The 25,339-nt window shown below is 40.3% G+C and overlaps 2 protein-coding genes across 3 annotated transcripts in view; both read right to left on the reverse strand.

Moving 5' to 3' along the window:
- LOC130695128 (ankyrin-3-like) overlaps positions 1-7,929 on the reverse strand; it is a 43,335-nt gene extending 35,406 nt beyond the window's left edge. The window contains exon 1 of one of the 2 annotated variants that reach the window (XM_059494965.1): positions 7,039-7,927. In XM_059494965.1, coding sequence (XP_059350948.1) covers positions 7,039-7,179 — 141 coding nt within the window. In that variant the 5' untranslated portion in view covers positions 7,180-7,927. Of the gene's footprint in view, positions 1-7,038 lie in introns of both variants that reach the window. The other variant, XM_057518265.2, reaches the window with a different exon arrangement.
- A 1,205-nt stretch (positions 7,930-9,134) lies between these two features.
- On the reverse strand, positions 9,135-21,543 carry LOC130695130 (proto-oncogene tyrosine-protein kinase receptor Ret-like). Its single transcript, XM_057518266.2, is given in 20 exon segments — positions 9,135-9,822; positions 9,911-9,988; positions 9,991-10,094; positions 10,250-10,324; positions 10,385-10,511; positions 10,603-10,732; positions 10,792-11,283; positions 11,366-11,540; positions 11,603-11,714; positions 11,793-12,074; positions 12,170-12,225; positions 12,294-12,976; positions 13,483-13,589; positions 13,675-13,867; positions 14,018-14,280; positions 14,503-14,674; positions 16,074-16,204; positions 18,023-18,304; positions 20,822-20,955; positions 21,068-21,543. Coding segments are annotated over 19 exon segments (3,795 nt in total). The 5' UTR covers positions 20,904-20,955; positions 21,068-21,543; the 3' UTR covers positions 9,135-9,571.
- Between the last annotated feature and the right edge of the window lie 3,796 nt (positions 21,544-25,339).

Raw genomic sequence — 25,339 nt, forward strand, 5'->3', positions numbered from 1 at the left:
TTCTTGAACATGGTCGTAAAAACTTTGATTCATGTCATCCAATAAAACCAGAAAAACCGCAACACACTCAATCACGCACAGTAGACTCACGCAGTTCACGAGGGGGAGAAAGAACCTCGCACACTTTTTTTTTTTTTCCACACTTTCCACTCGAAATAAAAGAAACAATTCTTTCTTTTTTTTTTTTAAAGAAACAGAGAGACCATCTCTCGCTCTCCTAGACCTTTTTCTTTCTTTCTTTTTTTCTTTGTTGAAAACAAAACAAAACGAAAAAAAAAAAAAATATATCCAAGTACTGCCGCAAGATTATTTCGATTTCACACCATTGATTGCAACAACACGTCCATGATAGTTCCGCTCGGGCGGACAGCGATCGAGCATCTGTGAGATCACGCTGAGGAAAAAGAGCAGTTCCGGCGAGAGAAGGAACGTCCCCAAAGAGGAACGATGGTCTGTCTGCGTGTGACGGTAAAGAACGGGCCAGATGGAACAACAGCATCATCGGCCGGTGTGTACGTGTGTTCCAGCCGGTTCGCCGGGTTTTATATTTAGACCATCCTCGGTGTGTGTCTGCTAGAGGGCGACACCGTGAGCCGCTAGACGCGCTGCCACCACACTGTACCACGTATTGCGAGTGCCCGTCTTTTTTTGGCAAGTTTTCGTGACTCTCATTCCAGTGCACAACTGTCTGCTGCACGCACTGTCCCGACTGCCAAAAAAAATAGAATAAAATAAAAAGGGAGACGCAAAAAAAAAAAAAAAAAAAAAATTCCCATTCGAATCGACGGCCAACAACTGGACTCCCATCCTTTACAGAACACCTGGAACAAATCGTGTGTTGGCTCTGAAACATCCCACTTGTCCTATTGTATGACCGTTACATAGGCAGGCCCTTTGACAGACGTAATATAACGAAGGAAAAAAAAGGGGGGGGGGAAAGAAAATGAAAAAAAAAGGGAATACCAAATCATGATGGATAGCTGACGGATGGCCTCCGCCCAAGCGACTCATCAACAACAAACAAAACAAAACAAAAAAAAAAAAAATGACGCAATCCTAGTCGGATGTGAATCGCGACAATGACTACATGCCGGGATTCCAGTCCTACCCATTTTATAGAACGTCCGTCATCGGCAATAGATTAGTTTTTGTTTTGGATTTTCTCTTTTTTGGGTTTTTTTTTTTTTTTTTTTTGTACGGGTGTAAAACGGAGAAAAAAAAAAAAAAAAAAAACGGCACTTAGATGATTGAGTTACTAAGCAAACGTGTCGACGTCGAAAATTATACGTGCGAATTTGAATTTTTTTTCCAGTACGAAACGGGGAAAGAAAAGAAAAATAAAAATAAAGAGAAGGGAAATGGCATTTTGGAAGAAGAAAAAAAGCTATAAGACTTTCCCATCACGTTTGAATTGGATTAGACGTCTGGGACAGTTCAATCCAATTTGGGACTCAAGTATAGTCGAGTGTCTGATCCCAAGTTGTTTTTTTTTTTTCTTCTTGTACGAGAGGATCCCATATTTTTTTTTCTTTTCTTTTTGTTTTCATTTTTTTTTTTTCTTCGTTCTGAAAAGAGGATGATATTGCCTTTTTTTCTAATACTTATTCTCGTACAAATACGTAGGCGTGTACGGAGACTCACATCACATGCGCTATTCGCATTTTCTACTTGACCAGCGAGAGGCGACGCAACCGAGAACGCAACGCCATCTGTGAGCGTGATTTGGAACCTACAACCGAAAACAGCCTAAACCCGTTTTTCCTTATTCTCCCTGTCGTTATGCAGCTGGAGAAGCTTCTACTTAAAAACACTTAACTAACTAGACAGGCCAGCTTAAAAAAAAAAAAAATAAAATAAAATAAAATAAAACGAAAAAATTTAAATAAAAAAAAAAAAGACAAAACAAGCAGGTTACGGTACGGTAATGCAAACGGAATGGGCAGAAAGCTGTGATCCATGCAGTCCCACCGGGCGGGATACACAAATACCTGCTGCTTCCAACAGCTAATTCTTGCGGCACTCACCTGTAAAAACAAAAAAACAAAAAAAAAGAGAAACATAAGTCATCAATCATTCTCAGTCTTTTCTAAGAGATTGGCCATATCCTCCCTTTAAATACCAATAGTTGGGTGGGGAAGGGGAGACGAGGACGAGCACGAGCAGCAAACACGCAAGACGCTACTGCAACAACAAACACTTCGAGGTCGAGCAAAAAATAAAAAAGTTTAACACGACAGGGGGTTCGTTGTTTAAGTCAGGACACCCACCCCCCTCCCGTCCTCTCCATGTCCCATCCCGCTCTTCTTGCCTCTACCTATCAACGCCAAACAGCAGCCGAGAAATGTTCGAACCGTACATCTTTCAAACTACTGCTGCCCCACGGTCCCCCCCCTTCCGGTTTGCCAGCCAACAGTTTGTGACGTCATCCGGAATAACAACAACAATGTAACCTATTCAACCAGCTAGCCGTAGTGTCTGTTTTGAAAGAAAAATAAAATAAAATAAAATAAAAACAAAATGTGATGATATTCCTGTTGACGACCTTTTGAACTTTGCCTCCATTCCCGCTTTTTACGAGATGTCTACCGGATTGCAAGTGGAAGCGGAGAGCAAAAACGCCGTTTCTGTTACCATCGCATTGTTCGATAATGACGCCAAAACAAAAATTCCTTCGACTTTCCCTGGCGGAGGCAAAAGGCATTCCAGTTGTACATCCCCCGCTTCCACATGTCGATGCATACCCGAATTGATGAGGGGAAACAAAATCAAAACAAAAAACTCGCAAAGAAAAAAAGAAAGAAAGAAAAGAAAGAAAGAAAAGAAAAGAAAGAAAGAAAAATTTGAACGGAAAAAAGTCGCAAGTGCGGGACCCTTTCAATCAGCTCTCGTTGTAACGCCAAACGAGAGGGCGAAGGAAACGCTACCGTCGACCGGAATACACGAAAAAGCAAAAAAAAAAATAAAAAATAAAAAAAAATAAAATAAAAACAAGAAACAAGAAACAAAATATGTGGTTCATATTAATAGAGTCGTGCCAGACAGTCTCTTTCCTTTTTAACGTCGTTCCGTCATCCTCCGTTTAGGCGATAACGACGGATAACCTCTACAGCACAAAGTTCGCTGAGGATTTTCGAGTATGGACGGGCGCCATCATCTACCGTATGTTGCATTACGTAGCCCACCCTACGTCAGACCCAATCTCCCCGTAAGTAAGTTTTTTTTGTTTTTTGTTTTTTTGTTTTTAAATTCCCCCCCCCCCCCCCTTTTTTTTTTTTTAGAAAAAAAAAAAAAATTTGATTTATCAAAGGCCACAGAATTTGCGGAGGGGAACAGGCCGAGCTCAACACAGTGCCCACTCGTCTTTGGTCTAAAAATAAGAGATGAAGAAGAAAGAAAAAAAAAAAAAAAAAAAAAAAACTGGAAAACTTGTAGGCTAGTGCAAAAAAAAAAAAAAAAAAAAAAAAAAAAAGAAATAAAAATTACAATTTCTGGCAACGCTTCCAGTTCGACAATTTCAAGAGAAACGACAAGCGCACAACAAGTTATTCACGACCCTTAGAAAAGAAAATAGAAAACTCACGCGGGTATTCTCGGGAGCGGCTTTGGCTGATGACCGACCCATCTCTCTTTTGTGGCCGAGGGTACGGGATGAGATTACACACTTGTCATATAATAATATCGGTAGAACCCAAAGAAAGGATAATATTACCGATATCCTTTTTTTTTTTTTTTTTTTTAAATAATTTTTTTTTTTTTTTTACAAAATCCAAAAAAAAAAAGAATTCGATGAAACAAAACACTACGAGAGATCAAATGTTCTTTTTTGACGTTTTCGTTTGTTTTTTTTTGCCGCGTAATTCGAATCCCTCCCTTCTTTTTTCGCACACACTACTCGCTACTACGATGGCTCAACGTCTACTGAGACGTCGGGCACGAGGGACGCTACACGCGAAGTGTCGGTGGAAGGGGCGGATGCACCGAAGCATCTTCAGACACTGCAGAGAGAGAGAGAGAGAGAAAGAGGAGAGTGAAATGAAAAAAAAAATAAATAAATAAGAGGTACACGGTGGGCCAAAGAGGCTTTTTTTTTTAAAGAATAAAAGCGGCGAACGAGAGTTGGACAGCGCAAAAATACCAGCCGCCCGCCGACCGTACTGCACACACGTCCGAGTTGCACCACCACCACCACACACAAGCCAGGAGGAAACTCTTTCCTCCTACAGATTTATAAATAATAGCGCACACACACACACACACACACACACACACACACACCGAACGAAATTGGGGTCGACTGATGACCGTCGTGGCGCTCGACAAGAAAAGAAAGAAAGAAAAACTTTTGCGCTGTTCATCAATGGCAAAGGCATAAATTAAATAGTCTGTGTGCGGTTCATCAGGACATCCTAAATTTAGAGATAACTTTTAACCCCCCCCCCTCTTTTTTTTTTTCCCCTACGCGCAAAACAACAGCTGTGTTTGCAAGATTACGAATGCAACGACCTCACAATTCGCCATTTTTTTTTTTTTTCATTAATCACAACGGGAAAATGAGAGTTTGAAAAAAAAAAAATGATACCAAGAAAGAAAAGAACGATGGTGGAGGGATCACGTGGTTTAACGACGCGAAAAGGGAAGCCACCCAGTCATTTGAAAACATGTCGTAAATAGCGCCATTCGAGTTGTCATCACAAGGATGAGCGCGGACCTAGCGTTCCATTGAACCTTGCATGTTCGAATTCCCCGATCAATCGGAGCTTTGTTTTTTGTTTTCGATAACAATTCAAACGAGCCGTTCACGAACTATTAAGCAAATGGAATGAACGTGACCGTTTCAAGGTAGGAGCGCTGTTTGTCCAGTCACGAATCAGACGATTCGGTCCATTTGGGTTGCGCCCAGTTTGCCAACAAATTCTATTTTGAGCTTTTTTCGCTGCACTCTTCTTAATGCTGTTCCTAAAATTTTGTCTTTCTTTTTTTTTTGTTTTTTTTTTGTTTGCGCTTTTTCGCTTTCAAAATTGGCGCTCACTCAGCCATCTAGCGGTGGCAATCTTAAATAGAAGGACATCCTATAAACTGGAGGGGAGAAGATGTTTAACAATCGTTTTTCCCTATGGCCAGAAGGGCCTTGTTTTTTTTGTTTTTTTTCTCTTTTGAAAGAAAAACAAAATAATAATAGTTAAGTGGAACAAGTCCTTCGTGACGTGTCGATGAACCCACTCCCCTCTTCAACCGTTTAGAACTTAGAAAAATATGTTATTGTCTGCTGTTCGAAGGCAACAATCTTTTAACTGATGACTTTAAAGGAATCATTGTGCCTTTTTTTTTTTTTTCTTTCCTCCCTTTGCTTTTCTAGAGTGAAAACGAAAAAAAAAAAAAAAAAAAAAATACAAGAAAAAAAGTTCATAAAGGTTAGACGGGAGATGCAGCCAGTTTACCACACACGCGAACCGAAACGAAGGTCAAGTTTAATGACATGTCACGAGGCATCTTGATTCGCTCGAAGACAGTGTAAAAAGGCGCGACCCTTCGTGAGTGACCCGAACAGTCACCAAACAGCAGAAGAAGGAAATGAATCGTTAAAAGCCTTTCGAACTTCTCTTGATGGGCTGAGCAGAAGCATCCCCTCCTCCTCCCACAAAAAAAAAAAAACAAACACCAAAAAAAAAAAAAAAAAAAAAAATAGCAAAACAACAAATAAAAAAAAAAAAAAAAAAAAACAGCCTTATGGATACACGTCACGCTTTTTTTTTTCTTTCGTGGTAGTCACAAGGCATACATAATAAGAATGATTCGACCCATAAACGGGATGCCACTGAACGACAGACCGGCATAAGCTTCTCAAATTTCTCCCCGCATTTCAAATTCTGGAATAAAGTCTTAGAAGATCGGGCTGTCACACCCAAGAACCAAAAACAAGAGGGGGACAAACAAAATGGTGGTGATTGGGCGGGGGAGAAACCATTTCATTTGAAAGGAATAAATAAATAAAACAAGCGAACTTGAGAGATTTCCCTAGACAGCTTTTAGTACGTTCCCTCTGAGCAGGAAATGCAGGGCCCTTTTTTTTTTTATTTTATTGTATCCGAAAACAATAGGCGAATCTTCTTCTTCATTGCCGTCAGGGCTTCGTAATCAAATGGGAAGATGTTCCGCCTTTTCACACGATACAGCCTATCGTTGACTAATACGAATGGATAGGGTGGGTAAATATCACGTTGGGGGTGGAGTCATAACCAAGACACCGGAAAGAGATCGCAAGGCGCCTCGGCAATTACAATGTAGAGGGAAAGACGGTGGTCAGTCGTTCCGCAGTGTTTTGTGTGTGTGCGTCTCTCTGGTAACCCCCCCCCCCTCCCCCATACATATCTGTATGCACGCAATTGTCACGCTTCCTTTCCTTTTTTACTACTTACTGAACCTCTTTCTTGCAAACCAGAATTTCTACTACGAATGCATGTCTCCACTCGGCAACAACAAATAAAAGAAACAACGAATAAAAAGGAAAAAGGGGGAAAAAAAAAAAGGGGGATGGCCGGAAGGCGGGCGGAAATGAACGCACACTGTTGGCTGCGAACAGGTGAAGACCACCTGAGTTAAAAGGGGAAAACATGAAAGCGCGGGATTCACGTCTGAAAGTGAACCGCAAAACAATTCAAACGATGTTCTTTTTTTCTTTTTTTTGAAAAAAATTCCAACAAAATTTGTGTTTTTTTTTTAAAGATGTTTCCAAATAAAAAAAAAACTAAGAAAAAGATGGGATTTCATAATAAAAAAAAAATTGTTTTGTTATTTTTCAGAGTCCCGTGCATTCATTCTTCTTCTTAACTTACATAATGTTTTCACATCGGTGAATTCGTGATTAGGTTACAAGTTGCCGGGGCTACGGCCACTGGCTCAGTTTCCAACACATGCGCATAATTTCTCGCTGTTGCCGGACACTCGGGGTGAATAGCAACGTGACGTCACGTTCCCACCCAACACAAACACACAGGTAAAGAATAATAATGAAACGTTTTGAGAGTGTATGTTGCATACCTTTGTAACTTTGATGCTGGGGATGATGGAGGGCACTTGCAGAGTTGGCGAAGGCTCTTGGCTGCCATTGCCGTTAGTCGTTGCTGCTGATTTGATGGCCACCGGTCGGCCACCATCCACTTGTTCACTATCATTAGCCATCGAGCCGGCGAAAATATTAGCCACGTCCTATATTATTCTTGTTCATAGGCAAAAATGTTTCTCGCTGATGTTTTGCAACGTTGTTGTGGTGAGGAGAAGAAGAAGAAAAAAAAACCGGAGGGCGCCAGAGGGCGATGATCACATTCCCCTTTTTTTTTTCAGTTTCTTCTTCCTCGTGTCCTGTGCCGTGAGCTGGAATTCGCTTAGAACACAACAAGGTGGGTCTCTTGTGTTTTGCTGGTATTCTTCTTTAAGATTTTTTTTTCTTTTTCTTTCACCGTTTCGTCAGAACACAAACCCCAAGGTTTTTGTTTTCCCTACCGTAGCAATAGACACACACACATACACACACACACACACACACACTGGGGGAAAAAAACGAATGATGAGAGGATGACGTCGTGTTTGGAATGCTGAATTTTTTATATTATACCGGGGCCACACCGTTCACTTTCGAAAATCGACGAGGAAAAAAAAAAAAAAAAAAAGGAGAGATCCAATAGTTGGAGAAAGGTGCACAGGCAAACAAGGGGAACACAGATGTTGCACAGACACTTTTTGACGTCAACAACTATACGACGGCCATTTTTTTTTTTTTTTTATTGAGCCCAGTGACGCACGAGAACCGAGATTTATGACTAAAGATGATTGAAATTAACCCCGAATTCTCGTAGCCAACTCTGAAAAAAAAAAATTTCCTCTCCTGTGGTATGTCAATGCTCCGGCACAAACGAGAGTGGCGCGCGTTCTGACCTAGGGGCTGCTGATGGACTCGGCTTTTAAGGCCATGTCTCGTTTCAAGTCAACTGCCATCTAGCGGTTGCAAATACAACAGTAAAAAAACCACCTGTTGGATCTGCTCAACCGGAATTTCCGCGTCGTGTCCACCACATATTAAAGCTCCCAACATTTTTTTTTATCGGCTTATAAATTGCCAAGCTTCAATACCTTTATTATTTACACTTGATCGGATTTCCTTAGGCCATACAACGTCTTGTTCCAATTTCAGTCCTTATACGAAGGCTGGCATCTAGCGGCAGATTCTCTCTCGAGCCCAAATTTGGCATGATACTTATTTCTTTTTCAACCTTGCGAAGCAAAAACAACAAAAAAGGATGTAGAATAATAAAGTACGTATGAAGGTACTGAATTGATTTGGCGATGTCGTCATTCGTGCTACAGAACGATCCGGATTTTTAAGCGGGACTTTGAGACATGATGTCCAGACATTTGGTCGTGGCCAGTTTTAATAGCCAATCGTGTTTTTCAAAAATGTTTTCCCTATTTTTTTTTTTTTTTTTTAATATTAATAGTCATTATTAAATTGCATAGCAAATGAGTCACATTCGTTGGGTATGGAAATAGGGAAGAGAAAGGTGGCGTTGTACCAGTGTGTAACATGTAGATGTGTCTAGGACGTGTTCCAACATGAAGGAAAGTGTTTTCTCTTTCTTTATTATTACTTTTTTTCATTATTTCTCGTGTGTGTGTGTGTGTGTGTTGTGTATGATGCGTGTGTAGAAGTCCTTGATGGAAAACAAGAAGAGAATATGGCGTTGAGGTGCGCCCACACGCGTCCGCTCCTTCCATTATTGTGGGTTCCAGTGTTTTCATATCGTATGATGACGTCATCCATATTTTCCTCGTTTTCCTTTATCTATGTACACGTTTCTTGCATCTTTTTTCTCGGTTATTGTTCCCTTCTCACGAAATCTCTTATTCCATTAACCGTCGGATCGATCAAAAGTTGGAAACATTTGTAGATGCCGTTTACCGTATACGTCTCCCCCAATGTCCCGTTTCAAGTTACTTTTTTCGGCTCTCTCTCTCTTTTCGTGGTAATGTATGCAAAGCAAAATTTGGAAAAAAAAAAAATTACAAAAACAACTCGGAGATAAATATTCTTCTGTACATATACGTATAATGCCACCTGATGTGAGCCTGAGGCGTAAGAATAACATAAAAACGCGCTGTATTGAAAGAATACCAGGTGAATCACATTTGAAATTATACAAGTTCGGCACAGAAGACACGTGTCGCTGGCCTGGGCACAAATATATATGTATGATTATCTAGGTTTTATAGGTACGATATTATATTATATATACGGTAGGTATTTTCTGGGTTGCTTTAAAGAAAAAAATAAAAGAGAAAACAAAACAAAAATAGAATAACTTTTGGTATTTCGTAAGTGTGTGCACGCGTGTGTGTGTGTGACTAGATGAGTTGACTGGCCAAAAATGGCGATGCTGGGGTCAGCGGACGCGCGGAATGAAATCGCACGAAAATCCTGATGGATGATTCCATCGTTTTGGATTCATCTTTGTTTTTCCACAGCGCGAAACGCTTCTGTTTGCTTTTTTTTTTAATCTTATTAATTATTCGAGTTTTTTCAAACTCGCACGATAGGCAAGAGATATTCGTCCTGTACTACAGCATCCGGAACCGGTTTGAATAACGGGAAGGAATTCTCAATCAGATGCTGATGCGGCGTTTCATCGTTGACTAGTGGAATGGTTTCCCCGTCGTCGGTCTTGCTAGACGACATATTCAGATAGAAACTAGACTGATCCTCCCGACTCGTTTCGGGACTCGATATCGGTAATTCGTCATCATCATCGTCCCATCTCAATTGTTGTAGGCCTGGGGGTTCATTCGATTAAGAAAACACAGTGGCAATATGGGGGTCATAGTTTTTTTTGTTTTTGCTTTTTTAATAGATTCATCATACCTTTAGGAAATGAGTCGTGGCTGTCGCTATTCAAAAAGTATTCGCGGTTGGATACACCGGCAAGGCAGCCGAGATCAAGTAGTCCATACCGACGCCAAGCATGTCTTCGACGGTTTTCACCAGTTCGGCGAATTGCGGACGCTCCTGCGGGTCTTCCCGCCAGCACTTCATCATTAGGTCATACCTTAATTAACACACAATACGTTTTTTTTTTTTTTTTTAAGACCAAGTGAATGGTAACGAGGGCGACAACGGCCATTTAGCACGTAACGAAGACAGGATTTTTAAAAACATGAGCGGCATCTAGCGAGCTTTTGATCAACTTCTAATTGAACTTACAATTCCTCGGAGCAATTATCGGGTTTCTCCATTCTGTAACCGGTTTTCAGAAGCCGGTAAAGTCTCTCCGGTGTCCTGTTAACAAATGGTGTTAACCAAATATTTATCAGTGAAAGGGAGGAGCAAAGGACTTACACTCCCGGGTAAGGATTAGCGCCCAAAGTGGCCAGTTCCCAGAGTAGCACGCCGAAGCTCCACACATCCGACTTTGAGGTGTAAACATGATCCGATAACGATTCTAATGCCATCCACTTGATTGGAACTGTTAACGCAAAAAAAAAAAAAAAATTATGAAATGAAGAACTATCCAATATCAAGAAAGAAACCCACGAAAATTCCAAGTGAAACCCTACCTCGTCCTTTGCTGGTTTTGAAGTATGTGTCGCCTTCGTAAACATCACGCGTAAGACCAAAATCAGACACTTTGCAAACTTTTCCGGCTGCTACTAACACGTTCCTGGCCGCCAAATCTCGATGAACCAACTGGTTGTAATTTTGAAAAGGTCACGTAAAGGCTTTAACCGATTGAGCAACGTATTCACCTTCATTTCGCAGAGATAAGCGCCGGCCTGACTGATTTGCCAGGCAAATGAGAGGAGATCGCGCGGAGTGACGGCCGGTGTTACCATCACGGACAACGGATTCTGTTGCTGTTGCTCAGGAAGAATAAGTCGACTACGTCGCAGATAATTGCGAAGAGATCCGTGCTCGCAGTACTCAAGGATGAGGAGGAAAGGCCCAGAGACGTCCGTACAAGCGCCCAATAATTTGATGACATTCGGATGGCTGACATCTTTCAGTAAATGGAACTCTGACAAGAGATCAGCCAGCTCCGGGGAAATCGTCTCGCCGACATCTCCTCGACCAATCATAACGCCCGTTTTGGCCATTTTGGCCGCTACTATCCGATGCCCGCCTATTCCGGTGACCGACGTTACTGTGGCGCGCATCACTTGACCGAATTCACCTTCGCCCAAAGGTGTCTTGTCAATAATTAACCATTTGCGTGGGATTTCCCACTTGTGATCCGTTGCCTAAATTCAGTTGAAAAACAACAACACATTTCAGTTATTCAATGTAAACAAAAAAAAAAAGAGATCTGCATTGTTCAGTTACGGATATCCCGAAAGGTAGGAACGACAGATTCGGAGGATCACGTTCCTCCCTCAGGCGTCTTTCTTCGATGTAAACGGACATGTTGAGATTGTTAAGGTCACGATGATGATGGGAAGAATGGACCTGTCCTACATAAGATCCTGAGCGTTTCTCCTTGCCACAAATCATCCACCTCCTGTATGAATAATGAAATTCCGTTTTGATATTGTAAACGTCGACGTTACTCATTTCAAATACCTTTTTCTCCAGTACACGAACAACGTAGCAGGTACGGCAAGTAAAACGAAAGTGGCAAATGCACCGATTAGGATTCTACAAGTAGTGCCACACGTATTGTCCAAGCCTCGGCCTACCAGTGATCAATAATTGAAAAGATATTTTCAATCGTTTTGTTTTGCTTCGACGACGTGGGTCGTTCTTTTTCTACCTGCGGTGAATTGAACGAAATTGACAAGATCACCTTTCGGTTCGCGATACAACGTTGCCTGTTCCTCTTTGTTATTGATTACGCTTGCTCCTTCTTCGTAATCAAAATCGTCTGGATTCTCTAGATTTGGGTCGACGGCAATGGGTTCCGGCGGAGGCGGCATACACGAGCAATCACGAGAGTGCGCATCTCCACAAGAGCAAATCCCAGCAGCTGAAGCAATGCCTCGCGACTTGCCGTTAGCTGCCTGGTTCAACTTGAAGTGCGTCCCCAACACTTTTTCTAGTTTTTTTTTTAAGTTAAAAGAAAAAAAAACTGTTACTGTCTAGACTAAAGTTTAAAATTTATTTAAATCAAAAAGGCTTTTCGGTTTTTACCCGTGCAATCCTGGGGGCAGATTTCCCATGAAAGTGATTCAAGTTCATCGCAGTAGCTGAGGAAGTAAAACAAAATACTGAAATGATAGTTGGAGGAAAAATAAAAGTTTTAGGGAAACTTTACCCATCCGGACAGGTAGATAAATCCGGCGAACAGGTCTGGTACATTCTACTGGGGCCATTGATTGTGGTGTTGCTGTCACTCCGTCTCCAAGCGCACCCACGTTGATCAGTGGCCACTGATCCGACGACTTGATTGCATCCGGATTCCGTCCGGAATTTCGCGCAATAAAGAGCACCGTCGCATTCAACAGTCTCAGACGAGTCTGCCAGCAAATGATTACTATCGACTATGTCGATTCGGAAGACTGCCGATGCGTTTTGAAGGACGCTAGACGGATCGAGCGGATCGACATCCCAACCGATGCGCAAATCGAACGAAGTTTGATGATGCAACTTGGACAACGACTCCGGATGAGAGATATAGAGAATGCCTTCTTCTGCTGTGATTGCAAAGGGTGGATTCTCATATGGATGGAGTCCTTCCAGTATCCGGAAACTAATTGGCCTTTGACCGTCTTGTTGGTAACCGTGCGGATATAAATTGGCCACCCTCGTGTAACGACAGGCCGAACGGCCAACAGTTGCGTTCAGCCATCGTGTCCAAATGCCACCACCTTCAGCAACAAGCGCTGGATCGGTCGAAGCCTCGCCGGAGACAGGAATCGGATGTTTCATCCATTCCGGTCGTTGAAGACCAGTAGAATTGGGTGGATATCCAGTATGAATTCGCAAATAGAAGGTAACCTACCCAAAGTAAAAAAAAAAAAAGAAATGCTAATTTTGCAAATATTGAGAACACAAAAGAAAAATCCTATTTTTGTTCGTGTATGCAAGAAAGAAAAAAAAAGGAGAGATCGATCAATCTGGATTGTGTTACAAGGCTGCGCAAAGCTTCGTGTAACAAGTCACATGAACTGCGCAGTTTTGCTAGCTTTAGTGCAAAATTGGCAATACGGTCACTATGGCCGTGGTATATTTGTACTTGGTAGCAAAATACTGATACCCCAGACGAAATGCAATCCTTGTCTAACGTATAAATCCTAATGAATTCTCCAAAACACTTCAAAGCTTTCCAATAGGATAAGCAATAAATAGATAGAAAAGGTCAAAAATAGTCCGATGAAAATATTGCTACCCAAACGTTATACCTACACCAGGTAGCGTTTGGCCGAAGACAAAAATAAGCAAATATATTTGAACATCCTGCTGAGACTTGCTCTCGTTTCCTCTACGTTGATCAGCGTCTGTACCTGTTGATCACCGTATCCAGGCAACAGGGTGGTATCTTCAACGATAACAGTCACGTTACAGTCGTCAGCAGGGACCAGATGGCGACTAGTCGCAGCTCCTACTAAACCTAATCATTCAAGGGCGATAGATAATTACCGATATTTTGTATAACTCGAATTTAATTTTTTTTTCTTTTTGTTTCAAATACTCACCGACACTCATAACCGATCGAGGGACGCCCGTCTCCGGTTGTGCCAATGACCACACTGGGTGTTCCAGTTTGATCAAACTGGCGATCAATCGATGAGCTTCGTTTTCGGGTGGGAATAACGTCAGGCGGAATCGATTAATACGGTCGCTGTCATCGTCCAACACTATGACTGGTTTGTTCAACAAATCTTTATCCTACAAGAATGTCAATATTTCAAATACATTAAAGTTCCGAAAATGGAAGGTGACGTGTTTATTGGAGAAAACGTCGATGCACGCCAATGTTTCCATGACGTTCAAATGACGTCATGTATTTGATTCTCTGCCATTTTTTTTTTTTGTAACCTGAACGATGCCTTGCTCCTTGAGATATACGTCGATGAATCGCTCCTCGTTAGGGTTCTGTAGCCTTGGAGGATTATCGTCTTCGTCTTCTATGATTAGGGTCATGTTCTGGGCGATGCTGAATAGCGTCGAGGTGGAAGAACCCACAGATGATGGCCCATTGATAGTACAAGTCAACTGGAAAGGAATATTCGTCTTTAATTCGCGATCCAGACGAGCAGTAGTAGACAATAGTCCGGAATTATGAAGCTCGATTCCAATTCCTGCATCAATGAATTGAAGGTTTTTAAAAATGGCGGTGATTACGAAATGCTTTTGACGTTTTGGAAAGTAATTTTTACAGATTTTTTTTAAGGTTGCACATCCTTTGATTTTTGTGCAACGCTCCTATTTATTACAATGTATGCGATGCACTTCTTTTACACTGACTATATAGCTTAGGTATATACTTAAGTCCTATATACCAGAAAAAAAAAGAAGTTTACCTTTGAATAGATGAAGTGAATAAGATAATTGAAGATCAGGGCAAAATTGTTTGAAATTCGCCGTTCGGTAGCTCAAGTCAGTCAGGGCTGTCGCTTTCGGTCGGTTCTCGAATACGCGTAAAGTGGTCGGAATAGTTGACGATCCACTCCGATTGGGCCCGAAACACCAGTCCTGTCGTAAACATTAACCAGAGTTCTATTTTAAGAAACTAATACAAGGGGTGGTCATTGACTAAATTGCCCAACAACATCATTCCGAATTACGTTTTGCTTGTTCATCGGACTAGCTGAATCTTGCAAAACCATTTAACTACACCCGAATCCTGTGCGCTTCGGTCACTTAGGCCTACTCAAGAGGCCCCATTCAAAAAAATCCAAAGAAAAATATATTCTGAATAGAGATAAATTGATTTCCTAGAAATCTCAATCGGTGGTTTACTCTGCCTCTAAGCCCTTTTTTTACTATACAAATCACTTGGAAAGCATTTTGAAAAAAAAAAAAAAAAAAAACAAATAAAATAAGGAACCTCGTTAGCCAATTGTTGAAAATGAGATAATCGGTGCAATTGACGACAAAGTGCTAGGATAATTCCTCGACATATTATTTAAATGTACTTGAAATCGTGACTCGTCGAGCACAAATGAATTATGATTACTCAATCATAAAATAACTCATTTCTTTTTACCTAGGTCTTTACACAAAATAATATAAATACAATATTTAAAAAAAAATTGTACGCGTGGTCGTCAAATCACCTGATTGTAGCAAATGAAAGAAAATGGTCCGTCGCTTTGATTAACCTCCCTTTCAACTTTAGGAAGATTTTAGTTGTCTGAAACTTTTGCGTCTATCGTATAACTGATGATGCCTAACGTGCGGGGCTTTCTTTTTCGCCCTTCGTTTTGCTCCTGCAATTCTTTTTCTTCTCCTTTTCCCAGGGCTTTTTGAGACGATAAAAGCAGTGCCTGGCGGTACGCAGGTAGAAAATTAACGATTCCCCCAACTCTGTCAAGTCATTATTTGCAAAAGGTTGCGCCACATAATATACGATGGCTCTTCCACAGCGCGTGGTCATTTCTTTCTATGCTTTTCTTTGTTCTCCTTTTCTTTTTCTTTTTCTTTTTTTTTTTTTTTTACATTTTGATTTGTCGTTCGTGCCGTGCGTCGCTCGGCACAACGGGGCTAATAAGCCCCGTTGTCCCGCCCGGGACTTTTCCCCTTCACGTATTTTTTGTTACGCGCGTGTTTGAGTGTTGTGACAATGACGACGCTGTTTCGATCGTATTTTCCCCTTCTTAGTTGGATCGACTTAAACACAAAGGACAAAATAGAAGTGAATAAAGTAAGGCATTATAAATTAACAATTGAAATGCAAAAAAAAAATGTCGTTCAGTAGCTCTATAGTGGAAGGAAGAAAAAAAAAGAAATGGAACGCACACACAAAGGTGTCAAAACTGTCTCAATAGATGTGTCATCACTTATTTCGCATGTAGCTAATTTATTCTAACGTAAAAGGAATGGAGAGAAATTTTAAATGTGTAATATTTAGTAGAAACATAGTAGTGTTTACCTTGTTAGGTCGACGGCAGTCGGGCGGCTTTGCGACGATAATGAGGATCACGCCCAAATGGTCGGTTTGGTCTGCGTCGGGGGACGTCGATATATTGGCGTTACGGACACCAACATCGAACCGGATAGTCTCTAATCACGCGCGCAGCAAAGAAAATCAATGATGGTGGGGAATGCAAAAATGAAGAGGGAAAAAAAAAGAGGACACTCAGTCCAACTAGGAAATGCAGTACATAAACAATGGAATAATAGATATTGATGCAAATGCGACTCTAAGAAAAAATTGTTGTGCTGGATGCTATATTTTAGCGCTATTAGTTTGATTGCGTTGCTCAACCTTTCACTCTTATATGGTGGGTCGCTGTCAAAAAGACGGGGTCTCTTACGAATTATGGGCGACACCATTTGTCATTGCCATCATGACGTAATAAGTAGATTTAGACAACGCCCTTTTATGGATTTATAGGATTTTCCATCGTAACTGCGATTTTACTTCGATCCGAGGAAGCCAATTCTTAACTGAGAAAGTTTTAGATTTAAATTTAAAAAGACACGACACGAGTGCCTATTTAATCTTGTGGATGTTAACCGCATTTCACAGGCTGCTATCAGCTGAAATTCAAGCTTATGCGGCGTAACATCTGGTCACTTTGTTAACGACCCTTGGGCTGACCCGATGTTCCATCTCAGCTATCGCTAAGCATATGCGACATCGCAGAATGATTGAATCATCTTCGTTCTGAAAAATCTTAGGTTAATAAGCGTTAAATGAATTCCATAAGCCATCCAAACGATCAGGCATCTAAGTCTGGAAAAAGCACAAACTAAAATTAGAATTAAACTTTTTTAATGGATGGCACAGTTATCGTAGAGTACATGGCCGTCTAACAATACAGTTTCTATGAACAGCGTTTGGAACAAAGGTTCGATTGCACTTTCTCTCAATCTCACCGTTTTCGGAGGTAAGCTATTGACCTACTGGTTGCTAATTTCACAACATTATGCAGAGCAATAATAGATTCAAATCCCGCTATATCAGTACGAGATAGCCTATATGTAGGCTATCTCGATACAGCGTATACGCTGTCGCTTCATTGGATATTTCCATACCTTTTATCTTGGTAGATAACGGAATTCAGACGAAGCTTGCGCTAACAATAGTGAACTTCACGCTGATTGGTGGTGTATAGCTGTGTCCAATATTCACGTATCTCATTAAACATTTAAAGAGGTAACAGGTTAGCAAGAAGAACCCACGCCTAAATTATTCAAATGCCTGTAAATTTCTTTTCATTGAAATTCCCGAATGGATTCTTTCCTGACACTATCTCCAACATCGCAGCCAAGCCACTAACACGCAGCAATCGAGTGACGTACCAATCTCAAATCTCATTTGCATTGCAAAGCACTTTAGTTGAATAATGGTTAGCTATTTCTGAATCGGATAAAAAAAAAAACTTCTAATCACTAAAGTGGCAAATGGATGACATTCCTTTAATGCGCTCTTGGCTAGAGAAAATCATTAAAAGGTTCTAAACGTTGTATGCAAACGTTAATAGAAATAACGGTAGAAAAAGCTATTAAATAATTTAGGTAAGGGTCGACACGAATGAACGGGAATTTCTCTTTTCCTTAGGTCTTTTTTTTCATGGCCGGCACGGTGCCATCAATGGCAATTGCCAACGATTTATATAATTTAATCAGAACTAGTAGAAAGAGGGGAGGTTATCCAGACGGAATTCTTGGAATGCCAATCCATTTTCCGTATGTACACTATCGATTTGAACGTGTACAATAGGCAAACATCCACGACAAAATTTTCTTTCTTTTTTTTTTTTTTTTTTACATATTGTAACGCTTTTTGACCATTTGCCTGGGTGTAGCTGATTGCAGTTTTCTAGTCTGTCTATTTCGGGACTAAAAATCCGTCATATCTTGTTTTGAAGTTACCTTTATTGCGCGTGACGCGCTCCCGGAGCAGAACATCGGGAGCGACTCGTAGGATTCCCGTGAATGCGTCCAGCACAAACATGGATCGCTTATCGCCATCGGATAGAAATCCCGCTGACGTGCTTGCCGGCGAAACGAGAAAGTGGAAAACGGGCAAATCGCCGTCTTGGTCCGTTGGCGAGCGGACGGCATGAAAGCGGAAAACGGCCGTTCCAGCTGGTGTCGAAGAGGCTACCATCAGCTGCACCTCAGACGCTGCCGTCAGCAAGAACGTCCAGCATCCTGTTACCATTTGTTACATGTCGAGTAACAAAATAAAAAATCATATATATATAAAAAAAAAAGAAATGAAACAAAAATTGAGTTATAGTTGAATCACTAGATGTGGGTGTTATGATAAACAGAAAGCAGTTGATGCCTAGTTTTCAGTCATTCATCACACCCGTTTTTGTTTTTTTTTAAACTACAAGACATCATTAATAAATACATCGCTCACAGATGGGCAGTGAACCAGACAAAAAAAAAGTCCAACCGAATGAGAAAAGGGTAGCTAGGTGATGACATCTATATGAGTCGACTTGCTAATAACAAGCCAACAGACATTGATGTCAGCCTACGTCAATAACAGAGATAAATCAGTCAACGTCGTACAGAGCTGTCTGCATGTCGCTCGTTTTGGCTCATCACTTGTGCCCTATGTGTGTCTCATTCCTAGTTATTTCTTTGTGACGAAAGATGGAGAAAAAAACAAAAAAACAAAACAAAGTCATCAACAGCAAATAACTGTTGGGTTTATATAGTAGAATGTCACTAGTCTGCTGGAACGATCTGCTGTAAAGCAGCCAAACGAAGATTGCACTTCTGCTTCAGCTATTAACCAAGTGTCACTGTTAGTTTTTTTCTATTTTTATTTTATTTTATCCAAGTTTGCGCGGCTTCGTTTAATGGAACGTAAAATAAAAAATTGCGTCGTCATTCATTTCCAGCGCAAACTACCATTTGCTTTATGCGGCTCTATTTTCGCAAGATTTCGAATTTATAGGTGTCGCACAAGTTTGTTAATATGTCGGCCGTATTGCATTAATGACATTGCCAGACATGTTTACCACCGCGAAAAGAGAAAAAAACAAATTTTCTCGAGTATCTGGAACATCGTAACAAATGGCTGTTAATATGTTTAACAAAATGGAGGAGCATAAAAGAAGGGAGAAAAAAACGCAGATAAGAGAAACATTAGGCTACACAGAAGTACCGTATGGTATTTTAGATTCTATTGCTTTGTCTGAGGGGGCTCCCGTGTCGGGTTTTGTCCCTTTATGTTATTTTTTTTTTTTTTGTTTATCAATTTCATATCTGTTTCATTTTCTATTCGTCTCGAAAAAAAGGGATAGAGAGGAAAAGAAGGGAAGACAGAGATGCGCACCTGGTGTCCTGGTGAAACAACAACAAAACGCAGCAGGGAAAGTATAATATCACGCACAACAGACAAACAATCCAATCGGCGGATAGTAAAGTGACGTCATCAACTGGGCGTCGTCGGCTCCACAAACGGGGGAGATTTAGATCGGCCATGAATTCGCCCAGTCTCTCCGCTTATTAAAGCTATATACACACAACTTTTAGTTTATTTTTTTTTTTGCGATGGAAACGTTGTCCATTTACTCGGACTGTATTCACGCTAGTTTTCTTTGAAACATGTGTTGGAGCAGCTGGTGCGCCAGCTGTTTTTTTTTTTTAAACAAGGTAGCCTAAACTTCGATGGGGCTCCCTTTCGTCAATGATTCTCATTCATTGCTCCCTTTCTCTTATTGATTTATGTAGCCAATTGAAACAGTTTTTTTGTCAACATTCACGTCGACTACATCCAACCGATTAAAATGAGAAAAATCCGCGTTGTTCTCTGTCAGACGTAAAGGAATGAATTGAAAAAAAAATAAGATTTACGAATCGTAAAAAGCTAAAAATGGTTTTAGTATTTTTCTTTTCATTCGATTTCGCTTTACAAAGCGACCGATGATTGTGCTGTAATCAAGGTCATAAAGCGTGGCATTTTGAATATCGGGTCGCAACGTGTCGTTAGAAAAAAAAAATAAATTCGAGGAAACTAAAAGCAACAGAACTCGTACCAGTTGTATGACACCTGGTCGTCAACGAGGATCAGAAACCGGCCAACCGGAGACTGTCCTGAACGACATCAAATCCATTTTAGGCAACGGACAACTTCAGAAAAAAAAAAATTGGGTTGCCTAACGTATTTAAAAAAAAAGAAAGAAATATATCTCTGAAGGTATAATAACAATACATTTAGTTTACAACGGTAATAAGAAGCTTTACGTATGCAAATCTTTTTTTGTTCTATTATAGAAAGTATACTTTATTTCGAGACAGAAAATGGAGACAACAATTTTTGAGCTGCCGCTGTGTTGTTTTACTTCTTGTTTTGATGCTTCTTTTTTTTCTACTTTAATTTTTACGAGCCGCTAGTTCAAGAAAAAAAAATGTTATTGTCACTATTAAAGCCTTTTGATGCTTGTCGGTGTCTCTCTTTTACTTCAATGTCTGCCGCCCAGCAACAAAAATGTGCTCGGCAAGAATAGGCAGACAAGACTAACAATACGCCCTATTAGATTGATGTGTGTGTGTAATCATTCTAACACGCACTAAAACCGGCCTTTTTGTGCGTCGAAAAGAAATTATAAATATGCAACGCATGATTGTGCATGCAACTTCAATCCGAATAACAACACACAGCATCCCACACGACAGTTGAAATTTCAATGATAAAATACGGATGTGTACCTGGCACGGAGTTGAACAAGAAACCAAAAACAAGGGTTAGTCGAATTAATCTGTTGATAAATGGCATTGGGCTGTTGGCCATTATTCCGTCCAAGCCATCGGAAAACGTTTTTCGTACTTCAATTGACACGGACCTTTAAATATAAAACATATCTTTTAAAAAATGGAATACAACCAGGTAATACGTGAATTCCGTTGATATACACGAGGAAGAAATCTAACACGGTGAACGTATACATCACTTACGCGAAAAATGCGGGCTGGTGGGCCAACGGGCTATAACTGATTGGCGTGATTCAAGGTTCTTAAATATGCAAGAACGTAGAAAACAACTGACACGGCAGCAATGCGGTACATAAACCTTCTGCGTAATACTCGAAAAAGCCGATCGATATAACAATGCTTAGCACACACCCAATTTTGAGTTTGTTTCCATAAACAACACAATTTAGCCTTTTGTCAAGCTAAAATAATTATTCGCAATACATTAGTTCAATTATCTATCGCACCATTAAATTTCGAAACGAACTAATTGAACGTGCTGATTTAATGATACTACACACTAAATGACGTTGATATTAAGAGTCAAACGAAACGCCACGTCCAAACAAGTTAAGTAAACACGGAAAAGAGGATAACAACTATTGGCCTCACACACCAGCTGGCGTGTGATTCAAACGGAGGTCGGCGTCCAACTGGCGGGACTGCGAGCTGTTCCATCGCTCTATATGTACTACCTTTAGCACCACATGAAACGGTCGACGTAAGACAAACATAAACCCTCCCCTCTATACTATATAGAACATGATAGCAAGGAACTAGAGTTGGACGCTTCGTAAAAGTCAGCGATGCGCCAGCGCAATCGCCCACTCACAGCCGCTGTTAAACAGAGTGCAAACACGTAAAAAATGTCAATGGTTAGACTCACGTCCGTTTACATAGGATCCGCTACGGATCCACCCTTCCGTTTTATCCTAACTAAACACAGACAACGCACAAAGGCACAGTCTCAATCAACAGGTTTTCGAAAAATACACAGAGTTTTTCTATCAAGATGCCTGTTTTTTTATTGTTAAAATTGACGATGAAAATTAAATTTTATTCTGCCATCTATCGCCGTGAAACGCCTCGTGTCCATATAGTAGCGTGATGGCACGCGGTCCGTGATCCCGCATCAATGTTGCTCACCCGATCGCTAACTTCACGTACGAAATAGAATTCGAGTATTGCCGCAATAAAAATCATGGAACTATTGCGTTGTTTGTCGTTTCTTCTCGATGTACGCGTCTTGGATACCAAAGCTGTTATGTCTATGGAGCACAAGTCACGTGACTATAAAAAAAACGGGTATATCTGATGCGGGATTGCTGGTGACATCGCCGCTTGAGGCAATAACAAAAGGTTGATGTAAAGACACACAAAAATAGACTATCGATACAGAAAATCAAATTTAAAAACTAATGTGATGTATTATCGAGTATAACAGAAATCGGCCAAATTGCGTGAGGTTTGGGTCAAAAGAACGAGTGAGAAAGAACAAAATAATCATACGTCTAACAGAAAAAAAAGAAAAACAATTACGATTATAACCCGTGTTAAATGATTGGACGACGTAAGAAGAATGCGCTAAAACCACTTTCTCAAAACGTCGTCTTATGGTAATTGATGTTACCTTTTTGTGTTTAACTAGCTTCATACACCTAATAGGAAAAAATTTAATTTGCTGTCTTCATAAGCAACGCCTGTTCGGCTACGTGATTTTTAAAAGAAGAGGTTAAAAAGGGTTTAGAATAATTGAAAATGTTAAAACCTGACAATACTTTCACTTGAGCTTTTGTTGGAAATGTCAAGGGTTAATTACTGCAAGCCCAACAAACACGAGACACACTTAGAGAACGTGAAGGGGCGATACCTAAACATTTATCCTCAATGAAACGCAATTTCGCTAGTTTACTCGATTTAAGGCGCTAATGTGCATAGCAAACAAGAGTTTACATTTACAACAACAATTAAAATAAAATTCTACCTGCATGAGATCGTAATTTACCGCTTTCACGGTCCTAAGCAAACTTCGAAGTAAACCGTCTTACGTTTTGTATCTGCTCACTAACGTTGACCCTATGGTTCAACTAGACGTTAAGAGACTAATATTGTACAACAATAAACGCAGCATGAATTGATGTAGCTAATCAAGGTTGATGATTTTCTACTACTGAATGGCAAACAGATCGTCTTTTTTACAATGGAATTGCACGGAATTGCAGATTGTTATGGATCACACTTTTAGTTAAGGTAATAATATGCATATTTCTTTCATTATCTCCATCATGTATGCTAATAAAAACGTATGAATGATGGTGATTTCCAGTCAAATAGCAACTGTACAGTGAGTTGATAAATGACTAGTAAAAGGTTCCGGGCACGCTTTTCCTCACCTACCAAATTCGGTAAAACGGCGGCGGAAATCTCCGACTTCCCCATGGAAAAGTATGTTCCGTTTATTTTGTTGGTAAAAACCACATTTCTTATGATATATACTGTATGTTCTTACCTTTACATAGTTTTCGACCAACATTTAATTAGATTCATTCATAATCATGTAATGACATGTGTCAATGTATGGGACACTTCTTCGTATACAAGGGGAAACACCAACGGAACAGGGATGGTAAGTTCATCCGGGGACAGTGAAAAGGTCACGAAAGAGCTCACGCAATAAGAGTTACTTAGCCATTAAAAAAATAAATGAATGAAAAAAAACGTTTTGGAAAACTTATTACTGAATTCACCTGTAAAAGTTTAATCGTTCTCTTGCGTCATTGTCCCAGCAACTTACATTCGATGCAATTCGGTGTCTCTTGAGCTGACCCAGTCCCGAATCAATTACACTGACAATTAAATTAGAGATTGGAATATACTTGTATCATGATTGTAAAAGCAGATAGAAAAATATCGAAAACCAAATATCGACAACCATTCCACTTGACAATTTTCGTTCTATTCGTCGCCTTTTATTTTCGTTGCCCTTTCCGCGATTTGATTCCTTCAAAAGACGATACATCACGCAGGTAAAGCAACGAGCTCGATCACGGATACATTAAATTAGGCATAGATGCGGATGACAGTATAAGTAAGAGTTAGAACGGTACGTGTGCATAATTGATGCATGACGTCTATGGGTATATTGGTAAGTTTGTGAAGCCATAGCAATTTTTGGTTTTGCATTTTCTTCCTTCTAACTTTGCGGTGCATGGCGAAAGTTCAAACGCATTCGGAGCACTTCACGACGAATATTTCTTCTGTGAGCATAATAATCCAAAGTGAGTGCAATCGAACGGAAAACTAAGAATTGCTATTAAATTTAGTGGCTTTTAAAATGCCATGGCGATTAAGGTAATATTCGCTTTACGAGTGATGAATGTACAAATCGGTTGGCATGCGTACATGCAATTGCTTTCAAATGTCACCTACCTTTTCGTTTCAGTCGGTCGATGTTTGGTCGTTCGGGAATTAATGGTTTCATTTTGAAAGTAGCTCTAGTTTTGCGATAATCTATATTTGACACGTTCTCGTGCCCTTACGAGCTATAAAACTGGTAAGACGATTTAAAAATTCACGGGTATCAAACGCCGACGAAAATTGTAAACGAATTTCCTTGTCTTGTTCTTATTTTAGCCTCTTCCTAGTAAATCAAGAAATTGGATTTTTCCAAATAGACCATATACTTATAAGCTTTTTCCCATCATAAGGGATGAAGTCAAAGTATACGACGCCCAAAAAATTCCGGATAGTGTGGGTTCTTCGCATTGAGGAAGGCATATTGCCAAAAAAAAATTCACTCACATTGAAAGCCAGGTAATGACGTACCTTTACCGTATATCCGCCATTTGGTACGGGAAACATTTTTATATATAGCCACTAGGCGAATATTTTGGGATAAACGGCAGCAAAAGACGGGCGTGGTTATGATGTTCCGGGCACGCGCGTTTGAATTTTGTTTCGTTTTGTTTCGCGTGTGCTGGGTGTTGTGTGTAAAAACCATTTATTTCTATATACTCGGTTGGACGACATACAACACCCATAGCAGACGGAAATTGCAATCATCATTCGCATTGTATTACTAAAGCAACCAAACGCCACCAAGCCCCAGTTATTCGAATTTCCTTTGAAGAAAAAAGGAAGGTTTTAAAAATTGATTTCCATTCTATTGAGATGCGCATTACTGTCTGCATTATGTTTAATTTTAAAATCAATCGCGTAAACTTAGTTCAGTGCGTTACCATACTACTTCTAATACCTTATACTATAATACTTTCGATATATCGTGGGCACACTAATCAGGGATTTGTTTTCTCCTGTGCTATCCTATATTATGAGAAGCATTTGTAACAAACACAAGGCAAAAAATGTCGCATAAAGCATTCGTTACGTAGCAGGTAGGGTGACAAAGGGGCTCAATTATATGCCAATGAATTACTTGGTAGGCTTACCGTTCTGATGGTACGTGTGTTAGTGAAT

Source organism: Daphnia carinata, chromosome 4 (genome assembly GCF_022539665.2).
Source record: "Daphnia carinata strain CSIRO-1 chromosome 4, CSIRO_AGI_Dcar_HiC_V3, whole genome shotgun sequence".
Lineage (NCBI taxonomy): Eukaryota > Metazoa > Arthropoda > Branchiopoda > Diplostraca > Daphniidae > Daphnia > Daphnia carinata.